Source organism: Balaenoptera musculus, chromosome 1 (assembly GCF_009873245.2).
Source record: "Balaenoptera musculus isolate JJ_BM4_2016_0621 chromosome 1, mBalMus1.pri.v3, whole genome shotgun sequence".
NCBI classification, from domain to species: Eukaryota; Metazoa; Chordata; class Mammalia; order Artiodactyla; family Balaenopteridae; genus Balaenoptera; species Balaenoptera musculus.
In genome coordinates, this window is record NC_045785.1 from 17,857,777 (window position 1) to 17,883,096 (window position 25,320).

At 39.3% G+C, this 25,320-nt stretch overlaps 1 protein-coding gene across 1 annotated transcript in view; it reads left to right on the forward strand.

Moving 5' to 3' along the window:
- Window positions 1-25,320, forward strand: part of KDM1A (lysine demethylase 1A) — a 63,615-nt gene that overhangs the window by 36,477 nt on the left and 1,818 nt on the right. Inside the window, 15 exon segments of the mRNA XM_036872598.1 lie at window positions 888-994; window positions 2,580-2,661; window positions 3,714-3,808; window positions 12,777-12,919; window positions 13,297-13,387; window positions 14,592-14,726; window positions 15,504-15,577; window positions 16,371-16,482; window positions 19,443-19,589; window positions 21,141-21,258; window positions 21,261-21,296; window positions 21,299-21,327; window positions 21,751-21,865; window positions 23,590-23,717; window positions 24,408-24,554. Coding sequence (XP_036728493.1) covers window positions 888-994; window positions 2,580-2,661; window positions 3,714-3,808; window positions 12,777-12,919; window positions 13,297-13,387; window positions 14,592-14,726; window positions 15,504-15,577; window positions 16,371-16,482; window positions 19,443-19,589; window positions 21,141-21,258; window positions 21,261-21,296; window positions 21,299-21,327; window positions 21,751-21,865; window positions 23,590-23,717; window positions 24,408-24,554 — 1,559 coding nt within the window.

The following is a 25,320-nucleotide window of genomic DNA, read 5'->3' on the forward strand; positions in this document are numbered from 1 at the left end:
ACCTGGCCAATGAATTTTATGGTTTTAAATTAGGTTCCAGGAGGCTTTTTAGCATTTTATTTTGATTTCTAAATCCATATTTAGAGTCAAAATATTCCCAAGTTTATCTTCTTATAAGTCAAATTTAAAGTAAAATCTCTTTGTAAATGTGAATTTCCTATAATTTCTGGTTTGATAAATACTTGGTAAAGATACTGAATTTCCAATTTAAGAAAAAACAATTAAAAATAAATTTATTAAAAATGAAAAAATCAGTTATAAAGTAGGAAGTTTGTTTTCTCTCATTAACCAGTTCTTTAATGCAATGCTAAAGGTTGCATTTTTATTTTTTAAATGCTTTTTACCCCTTTCATGGTGTCTGGATAATGTCTGCCAGGAATCAGAAGATAGGGATATTTTGAGAATTAATACATCTATCTATCTATTTATTTATAATACATTTATATTTATGCTTTAATAATTTTTCAAAAAAGGAAACTAAAGACTGCAGAAGTAGAGCTTAAAGAAAATAGCTTTAAGGATCGATTGGTTGACTGCTCAAATTGTCCTAAGTATAATTGTGAGGTAAATGTGGGAGATTATTCATAATAAATTAACCAAGGGTCACAGATGCTGAAGCACATGGCTGAGGTAATGAGAAAGTAAATCTTAAGATAAAGGATTTCATTTATGAATTTTCAACATTGAATTAAAGTTTATAAGTTTCAGATATTTGCTAATTTGTATTCATATAGTTTTCATATTTTGAAAATAACTCTGAATTGTTTACTTTGTGAGACGTCATAACATGTTAAGAACCTAGAAATTTTCTTGATAAAAAAATGACAAATAAAAGCTCTTAAACCTACAACAAAGTATTTTAATTTTTGTTCATTTTTTAATTTTAGCTAAAAAGACGGGAAAGGTAATCATTATAGGCTCTGGGGTCTCGGGCTTGGCAGCAGCTCGTCAGTTACAAAGTTTTGGAATGGATGTCACACTTCTGGAAGCCAGGGTAAGAATTTTATTTTGGGTTTAGAAGCCCAGCCTAATGGAAATATGGTAAGGAAATTATCTGTTGCAAATTAAGGAATCATACAAATTGAACTAAACCAAACTGATTTAAATAATACTCAAGGTATTTTGATAGTGTTAACTACATTGGATAAAACATTTTTGACAGTAAAACTTTGAAAAGTGCTCAGTGAGTATTTAGAGTTTATAAATAATCCATATAGCCCTTTTATGTATATTTTCAGGTCATTGTTTCTTGCAGCTAACTTTCAATTAGGGGGCTTTCTCAGACATACCCTTTACAGGGTGCAGTTATTTTTAGTGGTGGGACAGAGTGAATTGTATTCTGTTTGATTGTAAACAGAAAGGAGTTGCTTCTCAGACAGCAGCCATCTTTTACAGCCTGGTGAAGCCAAGATACTGGCTCCTTATCATTAGTCCTAGAGAGAGAAATGGAAACTGAAAGAGGATGGGGATGATGACACAGAGTGGAAAAAAAGAACATCCTATTAGGATGTTACTATTCAAACCATTTTCATGAGTAATTTTTGAGATTTAATTATCTTTCAGTGGCTTAAAGACCTCCCTTGACTCCTACCATTTAAAAAAAACAAAAACCAAACAACAACAAAACACTTCTCACATAACCTAAACAATCTAAAATTTTATAAAAGCTTTCAAAATGTTTTGTGCAGGGCAATCTAAATTGCTTTTTACAAATTCCTAATTTTTTAAAATGTTCTTTTCAAATAGAGTATGGGGAGATCAAAATTAAATAATTCCTGATACAGTCTTACTTTAATATTTTATTAATTAATTCAGAAAACATTTGTGTGCCCTCTGTCTCCTATGTACAAAGAATACAGCAAGGAATAATGGGATCATTATGATTCCTACCCATGTGTGCATGTTTTTGTTTTGTTTTGCTTTTTTTCATTTGTTTGGAGTTTACAGAGTACTCTCATGTAATCCATGACTGAAGTATCACTGCAGCTCAGTAAGATTTCCCCATACTTGAAAATCTACAGTCAGCAAAGATAACACTTGGGCCTGGATAGAAATGAGAGGTATTGTCAACAGTTCATGCTCAGTAGACACTCTGCCCTTGGGCATAGGGCTGCACTGGAGAGGCATTTGTCAGAGAAGTCATCTATCAAATCATTCACAGCTGACTTTGACACTGTGGGGCAAGAGTCAGAACATGATGGTAGAAAAATGGCCTTTAGTGTTGAAATTTGTGAACAGATATTTTCTATGTGAGTGGCCCTTGCTCAGCCTATACAACTGGTGTTAGAGACATTGGAGTAGGTGGCTAATAGTAGCAGTAACTAAGTATGTCTTCTGGGTGTCAAAATTGTTTCCTACCTCACATCACTTAATTCTGTTCCTTTTATATGTCATTCATTACCTACCACTCTCTCAAATAGTTAAACTTCATTTGCTCTTTCTGCTCACATCGTACTCCATGTAAACTCTAACTACACCTTTCTTTTTAAGTTATCAAAGAGCCCTGAGATGGTACCTTGCCAGGTTATTATGGTTAAACTAGAATTTATGATTTTAGCCATTTAATTTCTGAAAAACAGGATCGTGTGGGTGGACGAGTTGCTACATTTCGCAAAGGAAACTATGTAGCTGATCTTGGAGCCATGGTAGTAACAGGTCTTGGTAAGTAGTTCTTAGTTTTGTGCTGTAATACAAGGTCTGAGACTCATAAAATTGTTTAATCTTACATATATATATATATATGTATGTATTTTTTTTTTGGCTGCGTTGGGTCTTTGTTGCTGCGTGAGGGCTTTCTCTAGTTGCTGCGAGCGGGGGCTACTCTTTGCTGCGGTGCGCGTGCTTCTCATTGCAGTGGCATCTCTTGCTGTGGAGCACGGGCTCTAGGTGCACCGGCTTCGGTAGTTGTGGCACACGGGCTCAGTAGTTGTGGCTCACGGGCTCTAGAGTGCAGGCTCAGTAGTGTGGCACACAGGCTTAGTTGCTTCGCGGCATGTGGGATCTTCCTGGACCAGGGATCAAACCCTTGTTGCTTGCATTGGCCGGCGGATTCTTAACTACTGCGCCACCAGGGAAGTCCCTGTTTAATCTTATATTTTAAAGCCATAGATACAATTTTAAAATATATTGGTTAGGATACTGTTCTCAGTATTAGTGAGAGGTAAATTGACAAATAGTCTTCCTGAAAAGATACATCAATATGAGCATAATTTAAAATGTACATAGATTTTGACCTAGTGGATCCAGTTCTAGGAAATTATCCTAAGAAAATAGACAACTGGACAGTGACGTAGCAGAATGTTAGAAACTACAGATTAGAAGATTAAATTATTATACAATGAGACCTATACAGCCACTAAAAATTATGTAGCTCCATATTAACATGAAATTATGTCCACATTTGTTGCTAAGTTGAAAAAAGATCACAAAACAGTGCATGTGTTATGATCCTTTTGTATGTATATGTCTGTAATTTTATGCACATAAAATCTAGAAGGGTCTGTAATGTTAACTAATTTTTGGTAATAGGTAATGTTTCGCTTTCTTCTTTATGCTTAACTTAAATATTTATTTTACTTTGGGCATTTTGTTGATATATAATTCATGTACCCTAAGCTTTGATATTTTAAATTTTGAGTAAAAATATTTTTGCATTGAGGTTTTTGTTCTCTCTTCATAGGTATGTTGAATTTAATTGTTGGAGTTTTTTCTAGGAGGGAATCCCATGGCTGTGGTTAGCAAGCAAGTAAATATGGAACTGGCCAAGATCAAGCAAAAATGCCCACTTTATGAAGCTAATGGACAAGCTGTAAGTTGACAACAAACTACTTTTCACAATTTCTTTGGTTCAGTCGAAAACAATTTTGAGGAAACATGTGAATGAATATACACACATATAAATATGAACTGAGAGTAGAAATGATGCGACATTATTGTGATTGTTTCTTAACTCTGAGCTATATAGGAAGGGGTTATACATGCCTGTTGAGGCATTTATCTTTAAATACTTAATGAAGATTAGGCTAGCTAGGCTGTTAAGTTTTTTAGTTTTTGATGGGCTAATAGCGAAGTGGTGGTACTAACCTGATGCTTAGGTAGGTTAAAGTATTTGTTGATCAGAGGCATAGGAGCTTCCTATGGTTGGTATGGTAGTAGCATGGAAGTGATATTCAGTATGGGAGAGTGAGAGTGTTTTAACAGCTATATGATAGGTTATGTAAGTCAGTCCTAATTTTTAGGGGTCTGTGAAACTCAAAAGTTTGTATTCAGCAGAATTTTTGCCAACTCCCCTGTTAGGAGTGAGGGAGTCTACAATTCTCAGGCTATAAACACACTATCATCTTTATATTTGAAGGAAGGGAAAGTTTGCTATGTATATGGCAGTTTAGCCTACTGTTATTAAAAGTGGTAAGATTCCAACTCTAGAATTTTGTGTGATAGGTCCCATGGGACATCCTCACCTTTTCCTGTCTACCTTTAGGATTTATGCAGTTCGTATCAGAGAAGTACAAACTTTTAGGAAATGTTTTGGTTCCCATCCCCACCATTCTGGATCCATATTTCCTCCCAGGGCTTTTTTGGGGGTGAGGGGAAAGGGTGGGCAGCCTTCTGGCAAAATAAACAAAGTAGAAAGGAAAAGGATGAAGTAGAGGTTAATTCAACAATTCTGTAAACTTCTATTTACCCTGCAAAGACCTGTAAAAGATAAAGAGATAAGACAGTCCCTGCCATGTAAGACCCCACAGTCTGGTGGTACTTGTACACAAATAATTATCTTTTCCCACCTTTTTATTATAGAAATTTTCAAACATATACAAAAGTAGAAAGAGTACTATAATGGACTCACATTTTTCCAGTCTTGTTGAGAGCAAGGGAAGTGACATGACCAGATAGGTGTTTTAGGTAGATAGACAGTAATTTAGAGAATTGCACTGAGGAAGCAGGGTCTCTGAAGTAGATACTACATTAGTCCTCAAGAAGTAATGGAATCCAAACCAAAGATTATCACTGATCTTTAAGACACTATCTTTTTCTTTAGACTTTCCTGAATGTAGAGCAGGTTCATTTAGTCTTTCTAACAGTAAAAAGTGAGGGTTTTTTTCCTAGTAGAGATATCCAAAGAAATTGTCTGCTTTCTTGGTATTAGATAAGCTGTAAAACATTTTTTAAAACACTTGTTTCTAAATAACATACCAATATTCGCTCAAGTGTGGCCTACAGCCAGCTGCCAATCCATGAACTAACTGTTGGTTACTAGTATGGGATGAGATTAATATCTTGTGCCAGAATGTAAATAAACCACATCATTTAACCACGATGTTTGTTCAGATGATGACTTTTTTTTTTTGGTAGCAAGACTTTGTCAATGGAAGAAGTGGTGCATTTAGTTTATGTTCTGGCATAAGCTCCTTATCTCACCAGGACCAGCCCTTTGAGTAACATTTTGGTACACAGTTGTTAAGCTGGTGTGTGGTTTTCAGCATTTTGTTGTCATTCAACTCTGATCTTTATAGGATTTTTCTAGGTTTGTTTGTTTGTATTTGGTGAAGCAGCCAAATGGTAAGGAGGATTCTTTAAGCATTCTCAAATTTGGGAAAAAATTCTTTGCAGCTTTGAGTTCTGCTTGCCTTAAGTTAGTTAATCAAACATAAGAAGACATATTAATATTTCTTAATCATGCTGTTCCCAGTAATCTAGCTCAGAGTAGGAATGGACAACTGGTGACCAGTAGACTGGCTTTTGGCTTATATGACAAGTACTAAGAGCTTAATAGCCTGGTTAATTTATGCTTATAATCACAGATATGTGTCATGGCTTTAGAAATCTAAGGAATAACTCAGTCAGTTGCTTCATTCTCCCATTTTGCAGGGGAAGAATCTAAAGCACATGCATATGTTTCCCTGAGGTCATTATAGTCAGTAAGTTGTAGAGCCAAGGTCTGTTGTCTGGTGTTCCAGCTTTAATGCCCACACTTGTTCTGTTCTGCCTGGCTGATAGTTCAGGGAAGGTGGGGGCAGGGGTGAGTGTGCAGTTCTGCCAGTGTGACTGCATCAGCTGAGTCTCCTTCTCAGACAACTTTCTTTTAATAGTTATTCTAAGGAGGCCCACGTAGAGTGATGATATTCACTCAGCCATTGATTTTTCTTCAGTGAACTGTTGAACGAAATGGGATGTGTTCCTCCATTCTCTGTGGATAGCCTCAGTGGAAAAGAGGGTGATTGATTTGATGGTTCTGTTGTTAGTACATAGAAATTAACTATTTCATCCTATACAAGGCCAGCAGTTAACTCAGAGTTATTAATATCATTTGTAATATTGTCTTAAGGACATATCACCATACTCAGCCATTTTGCTGCTATAGAAAAAAAATCATGTAGTAAGTGGTTTTTGTTTTGTTACCTTATTATTGTTTTAATAACAGTCACAAGAATCCCTGAAAGAGTTTGCCTCTCTCTTCTCTCTGGTCCTGGACTGACAGCTAGGATGTTGAGCTTGTATGTTTGTTTTTGACAAAGGAAGCTTATTTTATGGCTTTGGTTGACTAGAACAGGGCTTTCTAATCTGGTTCTACTATAGGATATTCTTACACATAGAAGTATCTTCCAAGCCTATAAAAATAATCAGAGCTAATAAAGCAGGTGCCCTCAGATTAACTGATGATGGAGTTATCCTCTGAATTATGCAGTTTTAAATAGATATGGGTAAGGTTGGGAAATAGGATAATTCATATTTTAGGAGCATTTTGGGAGTCACCAGTGAGAGGACTGAAAACATGGATTGGTGGGGGAGACTGGAGAAATGACTGTCAGTGTTTTCTGCATCTCCTATACAGCTAGTAACTTGGGGGCTTTAGATTCTAGTTTTGTGTTTGACTTTTTTTGAGTAATGAAGAGGTATCTTAAGTGAGTGAGTGAGTATGTAAGAGAGAGAGACTGTGTGGTGTGTTGTGTGGTGGCGCGGTGCGTGCGTGCGTGCATGTGTGAGTATCAAGTGAGATCCAAAGACTCAGTAACTACTTAGAAGAAACAGAACCTGAGTTTTACTTGGGAATTGCTCAACTGTTATGAGGAAGAAAGATAACACTTGAAAAGTAACGCATGCCAGTTTTCTTACAAATACCATTGGTTGGATACACTCAGTACCTATCATAACTTAGCAAGTTTCCACTTTTATTCATAGAGAATGGTGCTTAGGTGGTTATACTTTTGACAGAGGCATCTTGGCCGTTTCAGTTTTCATCTTCCTTTTTGGAAGCATCTTTGGTATCTTTAAGGCAGTCTTTCTCTACCCTTTAAAATCATGACTGCCAATCCCTGCTTTTTATAAATGTAGAAATCTCATGCCTTCCTTTAATGTTTTTGAAGTTGCAAAATAGATCTTTCCCTTCAAATATAGTTATAATACTGAATTTTCTTTTCCAACCTATATTAATTTATTTAACAAGAATTTACTGAGCACCTCTGCTACGTGCTAGAACTTGCTGGAGTGCACTCCTTAGACATGCCATGTGTGCCTTCTCCACATGGCTTAGTCCCTGCTCTAGGAAAGTCAGTTATTTACATCCCCTAAAAGATTCCTTATGAGGTAAAAGAAGGAGAGGGAGGCAACAGTCTCCATTTATAGAATCACGTGAATTATTTAAATTAAGGATATACCTGTTGTCCTTATTCTCCCTTCAGGGTTAATAACAATATCTCATTTCCCTTAGCTATTTGGGAATCTGGGTTAGAAACTCCTCAGATGTAATTTTCTTTTCCACGATTTACCAAGGAGCTAATCTTTAGTCTTACTGTAATTGTAGAAGTGCATGGGGATGGGAGAGGTGGAGGTTGACTGTGGCCTCTGTTGGCCAGATTTGGGCATTACAACTTTCTTCAATGTGTATTCTTCCCTGAGGATTTCCTCTGGCTAAATCTCAGAACTTTGAGTACCTGGAACCTAGGTACACTTAACTCCATTTTGCTCTGCTGCCGAGAACTTATGCAGACTGGAGTATGACAGATGGCAATGTTTTTGAAGACCTACCAAGCTTGTGATGATAGAATGCAACCAGAGGTAGAACTAAGGAGAGCTGTCCTTCCTTTGAGATGACTTCTTACAGAATCAGGGACCCTGTCCAGAAAGTTGCTTGGCTCTCCCAAAATTTATTCTGCATGAGCCAGTCACACAGGCTTCCCCACCCCGACCATGTTCAGGGATGCTCCATATAATCCGTCCTCCATATATGGGTGCTCCATATAATAGGATCAAAACAGTCAGGATTATACCCCATTAGAGGAGTGAGTCTCACCAATTTTAGTCTTGAAGGAACCATTTATTTGAGCCTTTCATTGAGAAATGGTTTTGAAAATCATAAAATCTGTTTCAAGCAATAGCCTTTTTGTTTGATTCTTTGCTAGGAAACTGTATCAAAGGTCCTTTCCGAAAGACTGCTTCTTCGTTTGTTGTATGTTTTGTCACTGTGTTGTAATATAGAAATCCAGCTGCCTAAAATGTGGTGCTTAAGCCTTGGTAATCATTGCTGAGGTCCTTTCATGAGGATGCAATTTAAGAATATAGAATAGAACAGTCAGGTTTAAGGGCTTCCCTGGTGGCACAGTGGTTAAGAATCCGCCTGCCAATGCAGGGGACACAGGTTCAATCCCTGGTCCAGGAAGATCCCACATGCCGTGGAGCAACTAAGCCCGTGTGTCACAACTACTGAGCCTGTGCTCTAGGACCTGTGAGCCACAACTACTGAGCCTGCATGCCACAACTACTGAACCCCACGCACCTAGAGCCCATGCTCCACAAGAGAAGCCACCACAATGAGAAGCCTGCGCACCACAACAAAGAGTAACCCCCGCTCGCAGCAACTAGAAAAAGCCCACGCAGCAACGAAGACCCAACGCAGCCAAAAATAAAAATAAATAAATAAATTTATTTTAAAAAAAAAAGAATGAATGGTCAGGTTAAACTAAAATTATTGTGACATGTTTAGAGATTGCCAATATTTCAACATCCTTTCATAATTATTTGTGGAACTAACAGAGTCCAAGGGTTCTCACCAAAGGGAAAGAAATGACCTGAAACAGGTATGTAGTGGGTGCTTAAGGTAGTCAGTTGCTAAAGTTCTTGTCATTGTCTGAGTGTGTCAAGTAGAATATATCTAATAGATTAATTTTAGAAACAGATTCAAGGTTTAAATACATCAAAAACACATTTTGGTTTTCTCCCAGTCAGTATTGGTGTCCTAATGGACAAGTGTTTTATTTACTATTTTCCAAATGTTTCTTTAATTTTAAAGTGGAATTTTAAAATTAATGGGAAAAAATCCAGGTTTCAAAGCTATCCCTGGTGTCACTGACAACATTCCTATAACTGCTTAGCAGACAATGGATGGGACCTGACTGCTGACTGGAGCCCCGAGTTAGAGGGGGTGTCCTGGAGATGCAGTCACGTCATTCTGGTATCGGTCAGATTCGGCAGTGGTCTTTTGGTTTGGTGTCTGTTTGTTTGGTTTGATTGTTGTTCTTTTTCTCCTGTATTGAATTTTGCTTATTCCTCTCTGCTTTCTGCACCGTCTCCCTTTACCACCCCCACCCCCACCCCCATCCAAAGTGCCTTTCTTTTGCCCATTTCTGTGCCTTGACTCTCTCATTTTAGTCTCTGTACAGTCTGTTCCTTATTTCTGTGGTAGTTGCAGCTTCTGAGCTCACAATGCTTCTGTCATGCTGTGTGTTTAAAGCCTTGATTTTACTGCCGTCTTACAAAACTAAACTTGGCTTGGCTGTTGGGCTGTTATTTACAGTTTATTTTTCTCTCTGCTGCACTGGTTAAAAGGACACTGTCAAGGTATTTTTCTTTCATAATTTTTCAAATCATTTTCCTCACTGTTTACGGTAACCCATTAAAAGCTTGCAACTTAAATCTTTCCCTTCCAAAGATCCCGTCCATCATACATTCACACTGGTTTGTTGTTGTAGAGTTGCACCTGTATGTTGGGCTGGTGCCATTTGAGTATTTGTCATTGAAAGCGCATGTAAAAAGTCAAGTTTTTTGTGGGGGGTGTGGGTGGACTAAAGGGGAAAGTGTAACGAATCAAGTGGGCTGCTCAGCAAACAGAGGGAAGAAACAAAAGGTCAAATTTGGTCCCTCTAACCTTGACAGTGTCCCTTTAAATATTTCTGTACCACACACCCTGGACCCCAGATACTGAGCCTTTGAGTGCTGTGTACTTTTTCAATATGAACTTCCCTATGTGACTGTCACTCTAGCTGTAAAGATTAGAGCTTGTCTAAAGCAAGCCATCCAGTTGACACTGGAAGAGCTTTAATCTGTACCATTTGCAAACTTGGTGAATTGGCACTTTCTGTCCTACTGTAGAGGCATATGTGATCTGGTCCCTCTTGCTGCTACAGCATCCTCCTGCTAGGCATTTTAGAAGCCACATGCAAAAATATCACCATGGTTGTACTCCAGGAAAAGCAGTCATTCACATTGCATCTGTGATAGTGAAGATCTCATAGATTTCATATTGGAAATGTGATTGTTTCCTTTTTTTTTTTTTTAATTAATTATTTATTTATTTATTTTATTTATTTATTTATGGCTGTGTTGGATCTTCGTTTCTGTACGAGGGCTTTCTCCAGTTGCGGCAGGTGGGGGCCACGCTTCATCGCGGTGCGCGGGCCTCTCACTATCGCAACCTCTTGTTGCAAAGCGCAGGCTCAGCAATTGTGGCTCACGGGCCTAGTCGCTCCGCAGCATGTGGGATCTTCCCAGAACCAGGGCTCGAAACCCGTGTCCCCTGCCTTGGCAGGCAGATTCTCCAACACTGCGCCACCCAGGGAAGCCCTGATTGTTTCTTTTTAAAGGAGCACCAAATTTAGAACCATCTTTTGTAACATCACTGTGGAATTAACACCAAGTAAAATTTTCAGCCACTGCTTTGAAGCTGTTCTGTATGTGGACCATCCATATATAGAGTACATGTAACTGACGGGAAAGTAAATGAAATTCCTGACAAGAAGGTCACTTCCATCAGCTCTGAAAGCTGTGTAAAACAGAACAAGTAGCGAGTCACCAAGACCTCCTTTCTTTGGCCCTGGACTTGAATGGGTAGGTCAGATGTGTTTGATCCACCAAGTCCTAGGTACCACCCTGATATATAAATGGCACCAAGCATCCAAAGCCTGATTCACTGCCTTATTTCTCAACATAAACCAAAAGATTCTCAGGGGTTTCTATTTCTAAGGCTAAGGGGGATTCTCTAATTCATAAAGATTTCCTGATCTCTTCCATGTGTGATCTTTTAGAACTTGATGCTTTAAAATATTATTTTGATTGAATTAGTTATAGTGTCTTGTCATAATTTACAGTTCCAAAGGAGAGTTGCAGTCCTTTTGCCTTTGTTTTGGTGCAGATTATACTTCTCACCATATTCTTTTTTGCTATACCATGGCTCATCTGATAAGAGTTACTTGTGTGACTCATCAGTGAAGGGGCAGAGGCTAGTGCTTTGAAAGCATCCATTTAATTGGGAAGGGCAAAACTGAAGGAGTTGCAGACGAGGAGCAGAGTTTTACTGTGATGATCTTGTCCATAATAGTTACCTCTAATTGTAGATCATTCTTCCTTAGCCTTAGTGATTATTAGGACTTACTTTCATGTTTTGTTTTCTTGTTACCAATTTTAGGTTGATGGTAAAGTGAAAATCCAAATTTTGAATCCCGTTTCCCAGTTGATGCCTAGCTTTTTTTTTTTAATGTATTTATTTGGCTGTGCCGGCTCTTAGTTGTGGCACGCGGGATCTTCGTTGCCGCATGTGGGATCTAGTTCCCTGAACAGGGATTGAACCCAGGCCCCCTGCATTGGGAGCACGGGGTCTTAACCACTGGACCACCAGGGAAGTCCCGATGCCTAGCTTTTTATGGCAAGAGATGCTTGCCTTAGACATGCTTTTTCCTTCTCGCTATTCCCATGAATTCAGCAATAGGATTGTAGATACAGTTTACTTTGGGGCTGAATTAAGCAGTAGCAGAGGAATTTGTGTCAGCTAACTGATGGTATCACTAGGTAGGGGCACAGCAGGGATTAGGAGCATGGTCTTGTAGCTTGATGATCTGCTTTGCAATCTGTTCTCTTACTCCACAGTAGTGAGCCATACCTGGTACCTCAGTCACTCATAGTCTAAGAGCATTGGATATTCAACTCTGAACTTAATTGGTGCCATAAAACACTATTACTCTGAGAAAGAATTAAGATGCTGTTGTGTTCTTATTAATAGCCATGAATTTCACTTCTCTCTTCCCTACTCCTACCTGAAATTGTCGTCTTTGAGGGGAAGCAGATACCTTGGGCTTCTTATTTTTTCATCCTGTCCTTATTCTGGAAGGTGCTCAGGTGTGTTGACATAGTCTTTGTTCTCTGGGACTTCTCCAGTGTGTTGTCTGCATGTCAGCCCAGCTTATCTCAGTGCATGTCAACTCCAGGGCACCTTGTGCTCCACATGACTTCACTCAGCACCAATGTGAATCCTGTGGCTGTTAATAGAGGTAGAGTCCCAGCTCTGAGGGCAAAATCATGAGAATAGGAAAATATCCGGGCTGAAACATTTCATATCTCATTTAATGGAATTGACCACTTCATAGAAAAGACAGTTTGAATCATTGTCCTCAAAGGTTTCCCCTTTGAGATACATATTTTGACCTTTTAAACTGTAGAGCATTTGTGTTTTCATGGATGGTTATGTTTAGTCGTGTAAGGACCAACTCTGCCATACTTCAACTTTTCAGGTTCCTAAAGAGAAAGATGAAATGGTAGAGCAAGAGTTTAACCGGTTGCTAGAAGCTACATCTTACCTTAGTCATCAACTAGACTTCAATGTCCTCAATAATAAGCCTGTGTCCCTTGGCCAGGCATTGGAAGTTGTCATTCAGTAAGTACTTTGATACTGCTTGTTGTATTATGGATTCCGTTTATAGATTTGCTATTTAATGTTTAAAGTTTCATCAAATCTTAATTTGAGCTAGTTTTCACTTATTTTCTTGTGAAATAGTTAAATCCAAAAGTAAAGCTATTTAAAATAATTACATGATCCTTAAGGCTCTCTCCATTGTAAAATTCATGTCTTTTATGGTATTGAATTAACTGTATTTAACATAGCCTAGAAAATAATTTGCCACCAGCCAACTTTCTTATTCCAAAGTATTAGAAATTTTAGAGGGCCTTGATGCCATCAAATGTTTCTGATGGGCACCTGTCTTATGCAGCAAGGCTGGCTGTGTGGCCAGAGCATATATATTGTCTCTTCAGGTTACAAGAAAAGCATGTCAAAGATGAGCAGATTGAACATTGGAAGAAGATAGTGAAAACTCAGGAGGAACTGAAAGAACTTCTTAATAAGGTGAAAGTTTATATTTTTTTCATAGCTGAAGATGCATCAGTAGGGGGAAAAGGCCTTTAATTTAGAAAATTTAAAAGCATTTCTGATTTTTTTTCTCCATGGGAGAGAAAGTCTGCACAGCTCATTATTGTTAAGAAAATAATGACTAGCAAAAGGCACTGTTTTATCTGTCAGTCTTTCAGTATGGCATTATTGGTAAATTGTTGCTGGGGGAAATAGATCTTTCCTGTGTCAGGTTGCTGTTGACTGTTGCAAAGCTGGCCTAATGCCCTCTGCTGAAGTCTAGGATGAGAGGGAGATCAGCTGTGCTGGGGTTAAGTTCCCACTGATGAAGACAACATGTCAGCAGCCAGTACCATAATTCATTGGCATAATTATTTCACTTGAGGTGCCAATATGGGGATATTCCCCAATGGTACCTATAAGGGGTCCCTTGTTTATGCCACCTTCCAGAGCCCTAGCTCCAGACTGGGAAACCATTTGTTTCTCCTCATCCTGCCAGCTGCAAACTTGGGGGCTTTATGATGCAAAATCTGGGTGCATCTTGTGACTGGATTCTTGCCTCATTCTCTCACTGTACCTCATTTCTTCATCTTGTCAAATGAAGAGGTCTCTGGCACACCTTCATGGATTGTGGTACGGATGAAGTGAGAAGAGTGGCTAGAACATGGCCAGCTGGTGTGAAGCTCCCAGTTTCAAGCTTTAACCTTCACCCTAGTCTTGTGTAGCACCACCAGAAATCCGAAAAAACTAACATGGGGGAATGGTTCTTTAAGGTTCTTTGTGTGATGATTTGACCTTTTACATATTTAAAAAACAAATCATGACAATTTGTTTCCCAAAGCAATAAGTTTAATTGGAGACAATTTGTTTTTCCTGGTAGTTAATTTTTAATTAATTATATATTTTTATTAATGGGACATTCCTAGTTCTCCCATTTGTTTTGGAAGACAGAGCCAATCCTACTTATCTGATAGTGATGTGATACCTCTGTGTTGAGCCATATAGGATTTTTTCCTGTTTTAAAATGTCATTAAAACAATTTTTTTTTAATGTCATGATTTGGAAGACGTATTTAAGAATTCCATAGACCTTGCAGTATAACCCTGTTTTGGTGTAATAGCAGTTTAGGGGAGGAACCAAAGTACATGCTTTGGCAATGAATTACTGTCTGGAATGGTAAATTTGTATTTTTCCCTCTTAGATGGTAAATTTAAAAGAGAAAATTAAAGAACTCCATCAGCAATACAAAGAAGCATCTGAAGTCAAGCCACCCAGAGATATCACTGCTGAGTTCTTAGTGAAAAGCAAACACAGGGATCTAACTGCCTTATGCAAGGTATGGTATACATACATGCCTCATTGATTTTTACTTGGAATCCTAAGAAATAGTATAGATCCAGGAAACTTTGGAAAAGAGAGAGCCACTAGCCAATCACAGATGCCTGTAGTAGGAAGAAGAGGGTTTGGTACACAGGAGCTGTGAGAACTTAATGGGTTAATTTTGTCTGCTTTTTCTGCAGAATTCCTGCCTTGTTTTCACAGTGTCATCCTTTAGCTTACCAACATCTCAGTTTAGCCCTCTGTCATAGTTTATCTCTGACAATTTAAAATAATGATAATGAACATGGATTTCAGAGTTATTGAATGGAGTCAAACTGTCTGGTTGAAATCCCTAACTTACTATCTCCTAGCCATGTGACCTTAGACTCCTTAGTCACCTCATCTGTGACATGGTGTTAGTACTACCTCACTTGTAGGGGGTCTGAAGTGCTTATTCCGTGCTAGGGACACAGTAAACGCACCGGAAGTGGTAGTCACTATTCTTTTTCATCCTTACTGTGTAGCATACTAGTATGTTTCTTTATTTCCTCCTTCTGCATCCTCCCCCACCTCCCCGCCCCCACCCCCCTCAGTCTTAATTCTAGGCTAACATTGTAACTTGTCTCCAAGAACAACCATCCCTGAGCCCTGACCCAACCTCCAGCCTTCAGCTAAGGCACACTTGTAGATTGACCTGAACAGGAATATGGTCCAGGCCTTACACTTTGTGGTATAAATAACTAGGTGGGTCTCTGACCCATCAAGATCAACCCAGTTCTCTTAATTTTATCAGGAATATGATGAATTAGCTGAAACACAAGGAAAGCTAGAAGAAAAACTTCAAGAATTAGAAGCCAATCCCCCAAGGTAAGGAAAACACAAACGCTCAGAAAGATAGCTTTTACTGTTCCTTCTGTTAGATTTAAAAGAAAAATTACAAAACACCCTGGGCTTTTATTTATGTTCAGTGAATGTATTGTAAATTGTTTAATGAATGGAAGGTATCTGTGCACATAGGACTATTTGTCAGGTTCCTTAATCCTCTGCTCTTATATTTTAATGTGTAATGGTGTCCTAGAAACTTGAATCTAGGTATCTTTTTTTAAAAGATAGCCTTTTCCCATAAGATTTGGTACATGAATGAAAATTGTCTTTGAGTGGCGTAGAAGGTGGTATTGCTTTAAACTCTCGTAATTCTGGGGACTAGGAAAGTATTACACTTTATTTCCATTGGGTTTTTGATAGTGAACTCTTATATGGTGACAGTGTGCTGCATGTTGCATCCAGCCTCCACATACATCTACTCTTTTCTGTAGTCAGGGATGCTACCCATTCTTGCTTAAAAAAAAAAAGTCCATGCTTTATTCAAAATATAAAAAAAAAAAAAATTTTTAAGTAAGCTTTTATAATGCAAGGTAACAGTATAAAGAAGACTTTTTTTTTCCCCCGGAATTACAGTCAGGCCTTTGCTTTATGCAGTAAGCTTGGCCTGCTCTAGGCAGCAGGAATAAAGGGCTTAATAAGACAGATACGGTCCTGCTTTTTGACTTAGAATTTCTTCACATAAGGCATAGTCCCACTGAGATCATCCACATCAGCCCATTGAGAATCGTAGTAATGTCCTTTAATAACCTTGTGTTCCTTTGTTCTCATTTTGCAGTGATGTGTATCTCTCGTCAAGAGACAGACAAATACTTGACTGGCATTTTGCAAATCTTGAATTTGCTAATGCCACACCTCTCTCTACACTTTCCCTTAAACATTGGGATCAGGTAAAATTCCCTTACCATGTATTTTGTTGCACATGTCTTTGAGAGGGCTCCTAAGAGAAACTGTTAATTTGTTTGTATGTGTGTTTTTAAACAGCTTTATTAAGATATAATTTATATTCAATAACACTCACCTATTTTAAGTGAGCAATGTGATGTTTTGCCAGACTTACATAGTCATGAACCACCATGCCCACAATTAAGATACAGAACATTTCTGTCACCCTGAAAAGTTCTCTTGTCCCTTTGCAGTCAGGCCCCAGCCCTCCTGCTCCTGGCCCTACGCAACCACTCATTTGCTTTCTGTCACTATAGTTTTGCTTTTTCTAGAATTGCATGTAAATTGGACCATACAGTATATAATTGTACAGTATACAGCCTTTTGTGTGTGCCTTTTTTGATTTTGAGATTCATTGTTGTTGTGTATATCAATAGTTTGTTTCTTTTTGTTGTTTAGTAATATTCATATCCATTGTATGGATACGGCCACAGAATGTACCCATTCACTGATACATGGACAGACATTTAGGTTGTTTCGTTTTTGGCTATAAATGATTGAAGCTACTGTGAACGTTCATGTCTTTCTCTTGGGTAAATATCTAGAAGTAAAATTCTTGGGTCTGCGGGAAGTAGATTTTTAACTTTATAAGAAACTTCCAAACGGTTTTCCACATCTCATGCTCATCAGCAGTAGTGTACGCCAGCCCCAGTTGCTCCATAACCTCACCAACACCTGGTATCGCCAGTTTTTAACATTTTAACCATTTTAATGGTTGTATAGTAGTTTTTCATTGTGGTTTTAATTTGCATTCCTGTGATGACTAGTAACGTGAAGCATCTTTTCATGTGCTTATTGGCCATTCATATGTCAATTATTTGGTGAAAAGTCTGTTCAGAGCTTTTGCCTATTTAAAAAAGTCTACCGTCACAACATTGTTAATCAACCATACTGCAATATAAAATAAAAAGTTAAAAAAATTAAAAAATTAAATTTAAGAAAACAGTTGTTTGTCCTCTTGTAAGAGTTCATTATGGTCTGTAAATCCTGGATACAGTTCCTTTGTCAGATTTTGTTTTGAAAATACTTTCTTCCAGTCTACAGCTGGCGTTTTCATTTTCTAAATGGTATCTTTCAAAGAGCAAAAGTTTTTAATTTTATGAAGTCCGGTTTATCAACTCTTTCTTTTAGGCTTTGTGCTTTTTGTGTCCTGAAAAATCTTTGTCTAAACTGGGACTGCAAAGATTTTCTCCTGTTTTCTTCCGAAGTTTTGTGAGTTTAGCTCTTATGTTAGGTCTGTGACCTATTTTGAGTTAAATTTTTGTGTATAGTGAGAGGTGAGGTAGGGTTCATATTTTTCCATATGGTTATCTAGTTAACTATTCTAGCACCATCTTTTTTCTTTATTTGTTTTGGCACCTTTGTTGAAAATCAGTTCTTCCATTCAATATCTGTCTATCCATATGCCACTGTCACACTGTCTTGATTACTGTTGCTTTATAGTACATCTTGAAATCAGGAAGTGTAAGTTCTTCATCTTTGTTCTTTTTTGAAAGTGTTTTGACTATTTTAGATCTTCTATAAAGTTTTAGAATCAGCTTATCAGTCTCTACAAAAAAAATACCTTCTGGGATTGTCATCTTAATAGTGAGTCTTCTAATCCTTGAACATGGTATATCTCTCCATTTATTTAGGTTTCCTTTAATTTATCTCAGCAATACTTTATAGTTCTCAGTGTACCAGTCTTACACATCTTTTGTTAAATTATTCTTAAGTGTTTCAGTGTGATTTACTTTTGAACTGGTGAGAAATTACCAGGTTTCTTAGATGCTGAATGGACCAATCTCTAAATCTGAGACTTTGGCCAGACTTAAGATTGTATAGAAGTAAATATTATATTTTACTTACATATTTTCATTTTCATTATACATTTTCCTAGTAAAATTATTTTTACTTCTTCATCTTCAGATTATGTCCTGGTATTCTTTAGAATTTGAATTATGGGAAGGATTGCACTTGCTCGTGGTACAAATCTTGTAGAATTTCCAGTTTCTTTATGGTTTTTCATGTAAATACTAAATTACCTCTAGTCACTGATCTATCATTTGATGTTGCAATATGTATTCATTTGTAATCGTATTAAATTTTGAATGTAGGTGATGTGAACTGATCCATATGGGGAACAAATGAGTCAGTCACTAAGTAGTGAGAGTTGTGCTACCAACCCAGTATATTTTTATCTAATTCCTAAGAATCGTGGTATGTTTTCCCCAGGAGTTTCACGAAATTAGAAATATCAACTAGCCTTCAAAAGTTTCTCTATTTGGAAAATTTTTCAGTAAATTCAAAGACATGAAATCATTTTGGGAATTCTTCCAGGCCAAATCTTGACTTCTTTATGGATTATCTTGGGCGAGTCTTTATAATCCTAGATTACCTTCGTCTGGTTTGACCAACTTTAGTTTTGGAAGTCTTCCTCAACTTTAAAACCTGTAAGTTTAAGCCATAAAAACTGATTTTGCTGTTATGTAGAAGAAAATGTAATTAGGATGGTGAATCTGATATGCTACCACATCTACAGTGCATACAAAAGCCAAACAAACATTTATGGTATCATCTGAATTTACTGAATAAGCTTTCTTCCCTCTCCTGCCCGCCATGGGTAGTCTGGACTTGGTGGTGTAGGACTGTGATGATAGAAAGTCTATCACAGAAAAAAAGAAACTGCCCTAATCTCACTGCCCAGAGATAGTCATTAGCGACATTCTGGCGTTTTTTCCGTTTTCCCTTTAGTTTCCTGGGGCAGCTGTAGTGGAAGACTGCGTGATTAGTCTTTAATTTCTGTCTTAGAATATTGACTTTCCACAAGCTGGTGTTTTTTCAGTGTTATTTTATAGGACTCAACATAAATGGCATAAGTTAGATTAAGAAAGTGTGAAAATATGTCCTTTTCTGTCTTCTTTAGGATGATGACTTTGAGTTCACTGGCAGCCACCTGACAGTGAGGAATGGCTACTCATGTGTGCCTGTGGCTTTAGCAGAAGGCCTGGACATTAAACTGAATACAGCAGTTCGGCAGGTTCGCTACACAGCTTCAGGTACGTCTTTACTGGTAAGATAAATCTCTTACTTTGAAACATGGTACTGATCTTTTGTTGAGTTTGACCTACAGAAAAAATTTTAGGTACATTTCCTGATAGAATGTCTCATAAACTATGATTCCTGAATTTAAAATTTTGCATTTACAAAAGTACTGAGGCTGTAGAGCCTTTAGAGGCTCTGACCCCATCATAGTATAAACCAGAAAATTGGGGCAATTTTTAGAGTCTCCAGTTTGTGCATATTAGTTTGGTATTATAGTAAACAGCCAGGGAGTTTGGATTTAATTTTGCTAAGTATGCTCTTAAATACCAGGATTTGGGCCCCTAGGACTCCAGTGGGACCCGCCCCTTGTATTTCACCATCTGCATCTTGGTCTTTGGCTTTTCCTATTCAGGTGGGCTAACTGCTTAGGCTGGTTTCTCGTTCTGGGAGCAGTTTTGCTGATAGGTTGACTTCAGAGATGGAATTGCCCTGTGATTCCTATGGCAGTAGGCTCTGTGCTGATTATTGCTGCTTTCAGGGTACATTTCATGTGGAGTGCAGAGAGCCCATCATCCACCCACCTTTGGAATTAATAGTCTTGAACTCCTTAAGGAAGCTAGTCACCCCTCCTCTCTGAGGGCTCTCATGACTAGTGGAGATGTGGCCACCAGTCTTGCCCTCCATGGCCCCTTTTCTAGAGTTGCTGAGATCACCACAGATAATTTTTTTAACAACCAGTGAAAGAGTTTTTGATTTTAGCTTTCCCTTCAGAGGCAGCTTCTAGCTGCTGGTGTTGAGAAGATCTACAGCCTTAAATAGCCATTTGCAGGCAGGTGGAGAACAGTGAGACTAGCTTTTGTGTCATTTTCCCTTGTTCTGTGGCCACAGAAAATGGGTATGTATGGAGCTCTCATACTTATTTTGAGCTTTCTCTGTATTTTTCAGAAATTATGTAAAGAGGCATTTATTGAAGAAAAAATTGAACACAAATGAGGGAAAAGTACATTAACTTACTTTCAGTACCTTTTCTGTGGTCAGCTTTGAGCTCATTCACATCCTGGCAAGCTAAGCATCACCGTGTATTCTCAAGGATAGCGTGCTCTGTGGTTTTAGGCTGCATCCCTTAGATCGGCACCACAGTCTTCTGATATCATTCTTCTTTTGGTCCTTAGTGAGCGCCTAACCACAGTGGAGAGGTATTGGTTCTATTGGGATAGGCATTTTACTCTTAATTTTGGTCTAAATTTACTTAACTTTGGTAAATGATAAGGTCCTATTATTAGTCCAAAAGATCCCCAGTGTATCAGTCGGGAAGGTAGGGTAGTATGGTGGTAGAGATCGAGGACTCTGAAGTTGACTGTTGGGTTTAAATCCTGGCACTTGTTACATGTGTGGCCTTACACAAGTTACTTCACCTCTGCCTCGGTTTTCTTTGTAGAAAATGAACAGAATGACTTCACAGACTTGTAGTAAGAACTAACTGAGATAGCGTGTAGATTCTACTGTGCGCTAAATGTTCAGTACCCTTGTCAGTATCATCCTCATCACCAATAAAGCCTTCTTCCTCTAACCTCTCTAGGATGCGAAAGTGATAGCGGTGAACACCCGCTCCACGAGCCAGACGTTTATTTATAAGTGTGACGCAGTCCTCTGTACCCTTCCCTTGGGTGTGTTGAAGCAGCAGCCACCAGCTGTCCAGTTGTGCCGCCTCTTCCTGAGTGGAAGACATCTGCAGTCCAAGGATGGGATTTGGCAACCTTAACAAGGTAACTTGCCCTAGGTACCTCTCTGCATACCCAGTGTACAAATACCAGTCTGATTGCCCTCCACTTAGAGAGGAGAGAGGTTTTGCGTTTTTGAAACATTTTGCTGTGCTCTCAACTCTGTGATATCAGGGTGAGGCCCTGTCCAGTTCATTCACTCTAGTACCTAATTATGTATAAAGTGTCCATGAGGACTGTCTTCGGGGGTCACTTCTCAACCCAAGCCTATAAAAAGAGAGTGCTAAATGTCCTTCCTAAGTAGTACATTTATAATAGGGATTTCTAGGCTTATACTGAGAGTAGATTAGAAGGAACTTATTTAGTAATGGTCTGAGGAAGAAGTACTTCCTGTTGAGGCACAGCTGTGCTTAAAGCCATGTTCTCTGAGCGCTGTCACCAGCTTATGTGCTCCCTTTTTTACATTAGGTCGTGTTGTGTTTTGACCGGGTATTCTGGGATCCAAGTGTCAATTTGTTCGGACATGTTGGCAGTACGACTGCCAGCAGGGGTGAGCTGTTCCTCTTCTGGAACCTCTATAAAGGTAACGGCTTTCTAGTTTTAATCTTTTTTACATCCTTATAGGAATAGAGAATTCGGAATATATACCTGCCTTCAAGGAGCTAACAACCTAGTGGGGGATACAGTAAGGAGGTTGGCAGCCTCAGAACGGGGCAGGAAGTGGAGGAGTGAGAGTGAAGCCCAGGGTGAAAGCCCAGGGCACTGCAAGAGAAAACATAAGAAGAAGAAATCAACTGAGCCAGGGGGTCAGGCCCAGGGAAGCTTCCTGGAAAGGGAAACTTGTATTCCATCATTCTCAGGCTTTTGTATCTGACTTGCCCCTGAATCTTTGATCACTTTCCCTAGAATGTATTTATCGAACTCCTACCTCCTGTTTTACATTCTTCTTATTGAGTTGCTCTTAGTTCTATATAGAGCTTTTTTTAAAAAAGAAGTATAGTTAGATCTTACCTCATTCCAAGAAAAGGATGTTAAGACATTCCTCCTTTGCAGCAGTATCAGGAGGCCTGGCCTTGACAATGCAGACACATCAGTTAACCAGTTTGACTGACACGTGGTTCTTTCCATCACTCCTCCTCACTGCCTGGTACTGAACATCCTTCACATGGCCAGGGCCACTAACTCCACAGAGGAGCCATTTGCTCCCTGAGCACATTGTTTCCAACAACTGCTGAGTGTTCTTTCTCTTTCCTGATCTAGGCCATCAAGTCCTGTCAGGGGCCTCAACTCTCTCTCTCAGACCTGTTTACTTCTTCCCACTGCCTACCTCCCAGTCCAGGCCACTCTTACCTCATACCTGTTCAATTGCCAGTAGCCAACTGACTGCTATCCCCCGCTTCTTTCTTTTGATGGCTTTCATTATCGTGGCCATCATGAAGGCTGAAATATCTAACCCTTCTTTTCTACTCAGCTTCTCATTGTCCATTCCATGCCCTCCCCAGCCTCCAGGCACACTTGTACTGCCCTCCTGGAATCCTAAAATGTACCATGCTGTCTTCTACTTTGGGTCCTCTGCATTGTAACTGTGCCCTGGGCCCTGGGCGCTTTTATTTTTCTCTCTCCTCTCTTCCTTCCAACGTGCATACTTCTACGCAGCTTCAGGGCTTGGCCCAATTGTCTACTATTTCAAAGAGACTTTCCAGGACACATGTATTCCCACTGCCTCAAATGAAATTACGTCCTTGTATTCTTTCTGCTATATTCTGTGTTTCATAGCTTTTATCCCAGTTTGTAATTATCTCTATGATTATTTTTGTTGTTGTTGATCTCTGGAGTATATAGTCTAGTTTATAGTTTTTATATCCCTAGCATCTAGTACTGTGGCTATCACATAAGCCTGTTGCACACAGAGTCACGAAATGGGTGAGTAAGGGTGATGATGAGTATGGAAGGGCCTGGGATGACAGCCGAGAGGATGCAGCCCTGGTCATGGAGTTGTCTAAGAATTTGTGCCTAAATATAGGGACACTTGATAGCAAGATCTGAAGTTATATCTTCAGGACTTCTGTATTCTGCCAGGTTATAAGCAGTGAAGTACATGAGTCACACTTCACTATGGTTTGCCAGCACCCTTCTGGGGATAGGATTCAAGTTGCTGGCTCAGAAACATGTGTCTAGCATGAGTGGTGCATGTCTGTCTATTGGTCATCAGATTTCAAACAGCCAAGAATAATGTGAGACCTGATAAGGAGGTACTTGAGAAAAGTCTGTAGGAAAACCCTGGAATTGTCCTTTCTGTTTCTCTAGCTCCAATACTATTGGCACTAGTGGCAGGAGAAGCTGCTGGCATCATGGAAAACATAAGTGATGATGTGATTGTTGGCCGATGCCTGGCCATTCTCAAAGGGATTTTTGGTAGCAGTGCAGTGCCCCAGGTAAGTAAGTAAGGGGCGGGGGCAGGCGAGGATCTGGGGTTTAGACTAAAGCAGGGTTTGATGTGTCTCGAGTTGCAGCATAGATTCTTCGTCAGGACAGTTTCAGCCAGAATTGTGTGCTGGGTTTACATTAATGCTAATGTTTAGAGTTCATGCCCTAAGTACGGGATTGAGAAAAGCCCCCAGTACATGGGCCAGGGGATTGAGAAGGCTATTTGCCGCATTTCTTTGCTTGTGTTGTCTGTTGTCTCTACGTGTGGAATCATCCCCACCCCCATTCCCCAACCACCTTTCAGACGAAGTGGCCAACTCCCCAAGGGAAGTCTCAAGAGAATCTCTTGGTACTTTTTTCTGTTATTCTTTCTTTAGGTCCATTGAACACTTTTAGTCCCTTATGATTCCTTTGAGAGAAGGCATATTAATGTTTCATGTGAATTTTAAAAGGGAATAGAGATCAATCCCTGGGTACATCTCTGGATTCATAGCTGAGAAGGCAATCTGGAGGCCTCCTTGCAGCCTGACGGCATTTTTTTTATTTTATAGCAGCAGCATTCATCACTTGGCTAACTCTCGTGTCTGTTGCCTTTCTCTCACTTGTATCCCCACCCATCACAGCTTTTCTACCTTTCAGAAATGACCGATTTGTCCTTGGTGTCCAGTAATAACTTCCACTCATGGTTCCTCCTTTAGCCCAAGGAAACTGTGGTGTCTCGCTGGCGTGCTGATCCCTGGGCCCGGGGCTCCTATTCCTATGTAGCCGCAGGATCATCTGGAAATGACTATGACTTAATGGCTCAGCCAATCACTCCTGGCCCCTCAATTCCAGGTGCCCCCCAGGTGAGAAACTGACAAACTGTACCTGGGCTTATTTGGAAACAGGCCAGTATCCCAGGATTTCAGGGTAAAAATAGTGCCACTGGTTTTCTTTTTAGATTTTAGTCAGTCTTGGACTCTTGGACCCTTTCAGGTAACCAAGAGCAGAGGGAAAGGGAGGAGCAATATTATTTGTGTCTAATTTGTTACATGTTGGCCTTGTCAGTCTAGACAGTTTGTGTTCAGAATGCAAGAGTCCAGAGTAAAAACCAATTACTTTTTCCTTATTCAGATTTTTGTTCCTAAAAAACAAAAACAAAACCATCTTTAATTGTGCCCCATTTTGTACTGGCTCATAGGATTGTTGCAGGATCCCAATTACTTAGGGGCCTCCAGGACATGCCCCTGAGAAATAACCTAACGTCTTTATGAGTAGTCAGGGTTTCTCAGGACCCTGTGGTAAGTAAGGCCTGCTCTAAGCTGAGAGGCAGAAGCGTTCCAGGAGAACAAGTGCTGTGTTCTCTCTGGTTCAGAGTAGTCGGGAACACTACACCTCTAGTAGGGGATACATTAGGCAAAGGAAGCTCTACAACTGGGTATCCCCCAGAATTAAACCGATAAATAAGCACAGATGCAGTTAAGCATCACCCTAGAACTAAGGCTGGGCTGAGTTTTATTGCCCCATTTCTACTTTTGTTTGTTCTAGGAGAATGCCTGCTGATAAGGGAGACCCTTTTTGGGAGAATGATGGACCATTAATGGGGTGGGGAGGGCAGGTAGTGAGCCTTCA